At 42.2% G+C, this 10323-nt stretch overlaps 1 protein-coding gene across 1 annotated transcript in view; it reads left to right on the forward strand.

Annotated features, from left to right (window-relative positions):
• LOC311120862 (guanine nucleotide-binding protein subunit alpha-12-like) overlaps positions 1 to 10312 on the forward strand; it is a gene marked incomplete at its 3' end in the record, with an annotated part of 10514 nt that extends 202 nt beyond the window's left edge. The window contains exons 1-2 of the mRNA XM_084195422.1: positions 1 to 778; positions 10097 to 10312. The exon at positions 1 to 778 is cut by the window's left edge and continues 202 nt beyond it. Of these exons, the coding sequence (XP_084051548.1) occupies positions 461 to 778; positions 10097 to 10312 (534 nt within the window). The remainder of the gene's footprint in view (positions 779 to 10096) is intronic.
• Positions 10313 to 10323: the final 11 nt, after the last annotated feature.

A 10323-nucleotide genomic window follows, 5' to 3' on the forward strand; every position in this document is an offset into this window, starting at 1 on the left:
TTTTTTTTTCCTGTCCACTTCGCTGGTTCTTTATTTGAGAAGAGAAGACATCCAACTCTTAACCAAAATGGACACGGGAGTATCTCCAGCTCGCGCAACTATGCGGGCCGGTTCGCATAACGGATAAATAAAGAGGATACATCTCTATTAATGGACGACAAAATCTTATTTAGATTTAGATAATCCTACCTCTTAAACTTTTAGTCTAATATAAATGTATTAAAGCGGAGTGGATTATCTCGTATGTCAAGGATTTGTATAACGAAATAGCCGAATTTCTCACTTTTTTACTCAGAGCGGATGAGACAATCTGGGTTGTTATTTCGATTCGATAACCCTGCTACTACTAAAACGTTATAATCGAACCGTAGCCTATTGAATGGGAGTGTAGGCTGGATTCTTCTCGTATTATGAAAAGGTTCTGCTGAAGTTTGGTGGGTTGGTTGGTTAAAAACGGACCATGTCGGGAGTGGTGCGGAGCCTGAGCCGCTGTCTGCTGCCGGCCGAGGCCACCCGAGATGCGGGCGGCAGCAAGGACAGGATCCGGGAAAGGGACGCGGTCCAGGAGCGAGAGGCTCGTCGGAGGAGCCGGGAGATTGACGCCATGCTTTCCCGAGAGAGGCGTGCTGTGAGGCGGCAAGTGAAGATCCTTCTCCTCGGTGCAGGAGAGAGCGGCAAATCGACCTTCCTCAAACAGATGAGGATTATTAATGGAAAAGAGTTCGATAAGAAAGCCCTGCTGGACTTCCGGGACACAATCTTTGAGAATATCATAAAGGTAACCAATATAAATACTTTAGATAAAAGTTATAACCAATGTGACTCATGCAGTGGCAGGCCTATGTTCTTGTAGCAGAGCATTTCTCCAGGGGAGAACAACGTTATTCATTCAATTCTCCATGCACTGCATTGACACGCATTAGACATAGGCCCATCCTAGTTAGTTCAATTGAAAAGCACAAGTTCTGAGTGTTGATCTTATTGACAAAACATTGGATATTAGGTCCTCTGTAGCTCAATGGGTAACGCATGGCGCTTGTAACGCCAGGGTAGTGGGTTCGATCCCCGGGACCACCCATACGTAAAAAAAATTCTGCACACGTGACTGTAAGTCGCTTTGGATCAAAGCGTCTGCTAAATGGCATCTTATTATATTATTAGGTCAGTTTCCTCTCTGGTAGGACTGGGGCAGGGAAAACTGGTTCTAGATCAGTGGTGTCAGACGTACACACTAACTGAAACTGGTCCTAGATCAGCGGTGTCAGACGTACACACTAACTACAACTGGTTCTAGATCAGTGGTGTCAGACGTACACACTAACTAAAACTGGTTCTAGATCAGCGGTGTCAGACGTACACACTAACTAAAACTGGTTCTAGATCAGTGGTGTCAGACGTACACACTAACTAAAACTGGTCCTAGATCAGCGGTTAGGTTAGTATCTAATAGATCAGTGGTCCAATTGCAGACCAGATGTACACTGTGTACCTAACTATAACACATTAACCATGACACAGTGTGACTCACGTCTGGCTCTCATGCTGTGTTCAAATGCTGATCAGAACTCGGATATTTCAGACACGCTAAGCAAGTCTGACATTTCAGAGTTTCCTAGTTCTGACTAGCATATGAACGTGGCATCAGCCAGCAGACTTAGAAATGTATGTGTGCCCGAGCACGTGTGTGTGTGTCACTGAAGTGAGGTAGTGACTACTAGCTTCTCTCTCTTTCTCTGACACACACTCACACTCACAAACACACTCACTCACTCACTCACTCACTCACTCACTCACTCACTCACTCACTCACTCACTCACACACACACACACACACACACACTCACTCACTCACACACACACACACACACAGAGAGCTGAAAAAAGACTCAATTGTCATACTTGAGTAAAAGTAAAGATACCTTGATAGAAAATGATTGAAGTAAAAGTGAAAGTCACACAGTAAAATCCTACATGAGTAAAAGTCTAAAAGTATTTGGTTTTAAATATACTTACAGTTGAAGTCGATAGTTTACATACACCTTAGCCAAATACATTTAAACTCAGTTTTTCACAATTCCTGACATTTAATCCTAGTAAAACATTCCCTGTCTTAGGTCAGTTAGGATCACCACTTTATTTTAAGAATGTGAAATGTCAGAATAATAGTAGAGAGAATTATTTATTTCAGCTTTCATTTCTTTCATCACATTCCCAGTGGGTCAGAAGTTTACATACACTCAATTAGTATTTGGTAGCATTGCCTTTAAATTGTTTAACATGGGTCAAACGTTTCGGGTAGCCTTCCCACAAGCTTCCCACAATAAGTTTGGTGAATTTTGGCCCATTCCTCCTGACAGAGCTGGTGTAACTGAGTCAGGTTTGTAGGCCTCCTTGCTCGCACACGCTTTTTCAGTTCTGCCCACACATTTTCTATAGGATTGAGGTCAGGGCTTTGTGATGGCCACTCCAATACCTTGACTGTTGTCCTTTTTGGCACAACTTTGGAAGTATGCTTGGGGTCATTGTCTATTTGGAATACCTATTTGCAACCAAGCTTTAACTTCCTGACTGATGTCTTGAGATGTTGCTTCAATATATCCACATCATTTTCCTTCCTCATGATGCCATCTATTTTGTGAAGTGCACCAGTCCCTCCTGCAGCAAAGCACCCCCTCAAGATGCTGCCACCCCCGTGCTTCACGGTTGGGATGGTGTTCTTCGTCTTGCAAGTTTCCCCTTTTTTCTCCATACATAACGATGGTCATTATGGCCAAACAGTTCTATTTTTGTTTCATCAGACCAGAGAACATTTCTCCAAGAAGTATGATCTTTGTCTCCATGTGCAGTTGCAAACCGTAGTCTTGCTTTTTTATGGCAGTTTTGGAGCAGTGACTTCTTCCTTGCTGAGCGGCCTTTCAGGTTATGTGGATATAGGACTTGTTCTACTGTGGATATAGATACTTTTGTACCTGTTTCCTCCAGCATCTTCACAAGGTCCTTTGCTGTTGTTCTGGGATTGATTTGCACTTTTCGCACCAAAGTACGTTCATCTCTAGGAGACAGAACGCATCTCTTTCCTGAGCGGGATGACGGCTGCGTGGTCCCATGGTGTTTATACTTGCGTACTATTGTTTGTACAGATGAACGTGGTACCTTCAGGCGTTTGGAAATTGCTCCCAAGGATGAACCAGACTTGTGGAGGTCTACAATTGTTTTTCTGAGGTCTTGGCTGATTTCTTTTGAAAAAAAATGTCAAGCAAAGAGGCACTGAGTTTGAAGGTAGGCCTTGAAATACATCCACAGGTACACCTCCAATTGACTCAAAATATGTAAATTAGCCTATCAGAAGCTTCTAAAGCCATGACATCATTTTCTGGAATCTTCCAAGCTGTTTAAAGGCACAGTCAACTTAGTGTATGTAAACTTCCGACCCACTGGAATTGTGATACAGTGAATTATAAGTGAAATAATCTGTCTATAAACAATTGTTGGAAAAATTACTTGTGTCATGCACAAAGTAGATGTCCTAACCGACTTGCCAAAACTATAGTTTGTTAACAAGAAATTTGTGGAGTGGTTGAAAGTTTTAATGACTCCAATCTAAGTGTATGTAAACTTCCAACTTCAACTGTAAGTATCAAAAGTAAAAGTATAAAGAATTTCAAATTCCTTATATTAAGCAAACTAGATGGCACAGTTTTCTTGATTTTTTTAATTTACGGACAGCCAGGGGCACACTCCAACATTCAGAAATAATTTACAAATGAAGCATTTGTGTTTAGTGAGTCCACCAGATCAGAGGCAGTAGGGATGACCAGGGATGTTCTCTTGATAACTGTGTGAATTTGACCATTTTCCTGTCCTGCTAAGCATTCAAAATGTAACGAGTACTTCTGGGTGTCAGGGGAAAATGTATGGAGTAAAAAGTACATTCTTTTCTTTAGGAATGTAGTGAAGTAAAAGACGTCAAAAATATAAATAGTATAGTACTTTATACCACTGCTCGCACACACACACACGCACACACACACACACACACACACACACAGAGAGACGAGACGAGACAATTCAGTTATATATATTTTTATCTACTGTTTAATTACTGGGGTCTTAATGAAACACACACGTCTGACACACGCACACACATACGGTTAGACTGTCTGTCTGCTGGTGGTGAGAAACAGAGACAGGGGGGTCGATACGGTTTAACCCATTATCTGGATCTTCTGGGTTAGCTAAAGAAGCTTCTGTTGTAACCAATGTTCCCTCTGAGCTGCACGCATGGGCACAGCACAGCACCACCGGGACTGTTCCCTCTGACCTGCACCATGGGCACAGCACAGCACCACCGGGACTGTTCCCTCTGACCTGCACCATGGGCACAGCACAGCACCACCGGGACTGTTCCCTCTGAGCTGCACCATGGGCACAGCACAGCACCACCGGGACTGTTCCCTCTGAGCTGCACCATGGGCACAGCACAGCACCACCGGGACTGTTCCCTCTGAGCTGCACCATGGGCACAGCACAGCACCACCGGGACTGTTCCCTCTGAGCTGCACCATGGGCACAGCACAGCACCACCGGGACTGTTCCCTCTGAGCTGCACCATGGGCACAGCACAGCACCACCGGGACTGTTCCCTCTGAGCTGCACCATGGGCACAGCACAGCACCACCGGGACTGTTCCCTCTGAGCTGCACCATGGGCACAGCACAGCACCACCGGGACTGTTCCCTCTGAGCTGCACCATGGGCACAGCACAGCACCACCGGGACTGTTCCCTCTGAGCTGCACCATGGGCACAGCACAGCACCACCGGGACTGTTCCCTCTGAGCTGCACCATGGGCACAGCACAGCACCACCGGGACTGTTCCCTCTGAGCTGCACCATGGGCACAGCACAGCACCACCGGGACTGTTCCCTCTGAGCTGCACCATGGGCACAGCACAGCACCACCGGGACTGTTCCCTCTGAGCTGCACCATGGGCACAGCACAGCACCACCGGGACTGTTCCCTCTGAGCTGCACCATGGGCACAGCACAGCACCACCGGGACTGTTCCCTCTGAGCTGCACCATGGGCACAGCACAGCACCACCGGGACTGTTCCCTCTGAGCTGCACGCATGGGCACAGCACAGCACCACCGGGACTGTTCCCTCTGAGCTGCACCATGGGCACAGCACAGCACCACCGGGACTGTTCCCTCTGAGCTGCACCATGGGCACAGCACAGCACCACCGGGACTGTTCCCTCTGAGCTGCACGCATGGGCACAGCACAGCACCACCGGGACTGTTCCCTCTGAGCTGCACCATGGGCACAGCACAGCACCACCGGGACTGCCGCGCAGAAGAAATACCAGCCCGCGCAGAGAAGCACGAGATCGAACTTAACTCAACTTTTCTGGAGTTTTCCCCGTTAGTTAACACGATCAACGTTTTCCCTTTACTGTGGGAATTGTGATCAAATCAACACAATATTAGCCACTTTCAATGTAACATACCGAAAACAAAACAAACTATGCAAGATATTTTGTTGTAGGCAGAACGCATCAGAGAAAGGATACTATTGCATTGACACGCACTACTCAGCCCCTGCTCTACACAGACCGGTGCGGCATAACCGATCAGAGCTGCAGTAGGCCTATATGCAAATAAGCCATTGCCATATATGGATCTGTGCCGTTCACTTTGAACTGGACTGTGTTTACAGCATGAGCGGTTGTGAGTAGATGCGCTTGTTTTGAGATCAAAGCGAGAGCTGCATGTAGCCACGTGTGCACATTTTGTTCATATCCTTTGCTAGTTAGTGGGTTATTAGCCCAGTTATAGATAATTTATAGTCAGCAATAGGGGACTGATTGCTTCCTACAAGAGCACAAAACGTGTACATTTCTAGACATCTTTGAAAAGCGAGTCAGGTAAAGAGCTTTTTTTTTTTGTCTTAAAGGGGCAGTGTTGTATTTTGAGACAGGCTTCAATAAGCTAAGTAGCCAATAGGCAGAGGGTAGCATAATTTGTTGGATTCTCTGTAATAATGGTGTGGGAATAATAATGCATTATATTTTGTAAAGTGGTTTCTTGCATCAAACAACACAACATTTTCAGTCGCCTCCTTGTCTGAAGGAAAAGTGGATAAACAGGTTAATGTCAATCCCTACATGTTTTTTTTCAAATGGAATGTCGGTCTACATTGAACACCACCCATTGGCTGCTACTGTAGGCTGAATGGTAGAAACAGCTATTTCCATGCGTAAATGTTATGGGATGCATTTTCTCCATTGTTTTTGATGGTAGGCCACTCTGGTAGGCCTACATTATGATCAAATAGCCACAGTAGCCTACTTGACCACTGTCTGAAACTGTAACTTAAAGCGGGTACAGCCTCAGTGTTCACAGTAAACGCAGGCTGGAAGTTGCACAGAATTTTCACAACGTTCAAGTTTGCGCTCAGCAAATCAAATCAAATCAAATTGTATTGGTCACCTGCGCCGAATACAACAGGTGCAGACATTACAGTGAAATGCTTACTTACAGCCCTTAACCAACAGTGCATTTATAAAAAAAAAAAAAAAAAGTAAAAATAAAACAACAACAACAAAAGTGTTGAGAAAAAAAAGAGCAGAAGTAAAATAAAATAACAGTAGGGAGGCTATATATACAGGGGGGGTACATTGGACCTGAAATTTGAGGGAACATTGGTTATAACATAGAATATACTTCTGGGTTAGTTAAAGAAGCTTCTGTTGTAACATAGAATAGCCTACAATAATGTGTGTGTAAGTATGTGAAAGACCTATGAGCTACGGGAGTACCAGTAGATACATACACACACTAACACTGGTTGAGGCCCAAAATACCATATTTACTACTATAATACTGTATTATTTTGTTGTTATTCTGTCTCTCACTGTTCAAATAAACCTACCATTAAAATTATAGACTGATCATGTCTTTGTCAGTGGGCAAATGTACAAAATCAGCAGGGGATCAAATACTTTTTTCCCTCACTGTATATATTGTTCTATAGGGGATGCGTGTGTTGGTGGATGTATATATTCATGTATATATTGTTCTATAGGGGATGCGTGTGTTGGTGGATGTATATATTCATGTATATATTGTTCTATAGGGGATGCGTGTGTTGGTGGATGTATATATTCATGTATATATTGTTCTATAGGGGATGCGTGTGTTGGTGGATGTATATATTCATGTATATATTGCTCTATAGGGGATGCGTGTGTTGGTGGATGTATATATTCATGTATATATTGTTCTATAGGGGATGCGTGTGTTGGTGGATGTATATATTCATGTATATATTGTTCTATAGGGGATGCGTGTGTTGGTGGATGTATATATTCATGTATATATTGCTCTATAGGGGATGCGTGTGTTGGTGGATGTATATATTCATGTATATATTGTTCTATAGGGGATGCGTGTGTTGGTGGATGTATATATTCATGTATATATTGTTCTATAGGGGATGCGTGTGTTGATGGATGTATATATTCATGTATATATTGCTCTGTAGGGGATGCGTGTGTTGGTGGATGTATATATTCATGTATATATTGTTCTATAGGGGATGCGTGTGTTGGTGGATGTATATATTCATGTATATATTGTTCTATAGGGGATGCGTGTGTTAGTGGATGTATATATTCATGTATATATTGTTCTATAGGGGATGCGTGTGTTGGTGGATGTATATATTCATGTATATATTGTTCTATAGGGGATGCGTGTGTTGGTGGATGTATATATTCATGTATATATTGTTCTATATGGGATGCGTGTGTTGGTGGATGTATATATTCATGTATATATTGTTCTATAGGGGATGGGTGTGTTGGTGGATGTATATATTCATGTATATATTGTTCTATAGGGGATGCGTGTGTTGGTGGATGTATATATTCATGTATATATTGTTCTATAGGGGATGCGTGTGTTGGTGGATGTATATATTCATGTATATATTGTTCTATAGGGGATGGGTGTGTTGGTGGATGTATATATTCATGTATATATTGTTCTATAGGGGATGGGTGTGTTGGTGGATGTATATATTCATGTATATATTGTTCTATAGGGGATGCGTGTGTTGGTGGATGTATATATTCATGTATATATTGTTCTATAGGGGATGCGTGTGTTGGTGGATGTATATATTCATGTATATATTGCTCTATAGGGGATGCGTGTGTTGGTGGATGTATATATTCATGTATATATTGTTCTATAGGGGATGCGTGTGTTGGTGGATGTATATATTCATGTATATATTGTTCTATAGGGGATGCGTGTGTTGGTGGATGTATATATTGATGTATATATTGTTCTATAGGGGATGCGTGTGTTGGTGGATGTATATATTGATGTATATATTGTTCTATAGGGGATGCGTGTGTTGGTGGATGTATATATTCATGTATATATTGTTCTATAGGGGATGCGTGTGTTGGTGGATGTATATATTCATGTATATATTGTTCTATAGGGGATGCGTGTGTTGGTGGATGTATATATTCATGTATATATTGTTCTATAGGGGATGCGTGTGTTGGTGGATGTATATATTCATGTATATATTGTTCTATAGGGGATGCGTGTGTTGGTGGATGTATATATTCATGTATATATTGTTCTATAGGGGATGCGTGTGTTGGTGGATGTATATATTGTTCTATAGGGGATGGGTGTGTTGGTGGATGTATATATTCATGTATATATTGTTCTATAGGGGATGCGTGTGTTGGTGGATGTATATATTCATGTATATATTGTTCTATAGGGGATGTGTGTGTTGGTGGATGTATATATTCATGTATATATTGTTCTATAGGGGATGGGTGTGTTGGTGGATGTATATATTCATGTATATATTGTTCTATAGGGGATGCGTGTGTTGGTGGATGTATATATTCATGTATATATTGTTCTATAGGGGATGCGTGTGTTGGTGGATGTATATATTCATGTATATATTGTTCTATAGGGGATGCGTGTGTTGGTGGATGTATATATTCATGTATATATTGTTCTATAGGGGATGCGTGTGTTGGTGGATGTATATATTGTTCTATAGGGGATGCGTGTGTTGGTGGATGTATATATTGATGTATATATTGTTCTATAGGGGATGCGTGTGTTGGTGGATGTATATATTCATGTATATATTGTTCTATAGGGGATGCGTGTGTTGGTGGATGTATATATTCATGTATATATTGTTCTATAGGGGATGCGTGTGTTGGTGGATGTATATATTCATGTATATATTGTTCTATAGGGGATGCGTGTGTTGGTGGATGTATATATTGTTCTATAGGGGATGGGTGTGTTGGTGGATGTATATATTCATGTATATATTGTTCTATAGGGGATGCGTGTGTTGGTGGATGTATATATTCATGTATATATTGTTCTATAGGGGATGCGTGTGTTGGTGGATGTATATATTCATGTATATATTGTTCTATAGGGGATGGGTGTGTTGGTGGATGTATATATTCATGTATATATTGTTCTATAGGGGATGCGTGTGTTGGTGGATGTATATATTCATGTATATATTGTTCTATAGGGGATGCGTGTGTTGGTGGATGTATATATTCATGTATATATTGTTCTATAGGGGATGCGTGTGTTGGTGGATGTATATATTCATGTATATATTGTTCTATAGGGGATGCGTGTGTTGGTGGATGTATATATTGTTCTATAGGGGATGCGTGTGTTGGTGGATGTATATATTGATGTATATATTGTTCTATAGGGGATGCGTGTGTTGGTGGATGTATATATTCATGTATATATTGTTCTATAGGGGATGCGTGTGTTGGTGGATGTATATATTCATGTATATATTGTTCTATAGGGGATGCGTGTGTTGGTGGATGTATATATTCATGTATATATTGTTCTATAGGGGATGCGTGTGTTGGTGGATGTATATATTCATGTATATATTGTTCTATAGGGGATGCGTGTGTTGGTGGATGTATATATTCATGTATATATTGTTCTATAGGGGATGCGTGTGTTGGTAGATGTATATATTCATGTATATATTGTTCTATAGGGGATGCGTGTGTTGGTGGATGCGCGGGACAAGCTGGGGATTCCGTGGCAGAACTCTGAAAATGAGAAGCACGGCATGTTTGTGATGTCATTCGAGGGGCGTGGTGGAGTGGCGGTGGAACCAATAGAATTCCAGCTTTATGGTCTGGCGCTGGACGCTCTGTGGAGGGATTCTGGGATACAGGAGGCCTACGCACGACGCAGTGAGTTTCAACTGGTGAGTCCTAG

This window comes from Coregonus lavaretus (genome assembly GCF_964263955.1).
Source record: "Coregonus lavaretus genome assembly, contig: HAP1_SCAFFOLD_9778, whole genome shotgun sequence".
Taxonomy (NCBI): domain Eukaryota; kingdom Metazoa; phylum Chordata; class Actinopteri; order Salmoniformes; family Salmonidae; genus Coregonus; species Coregonus lavaretus.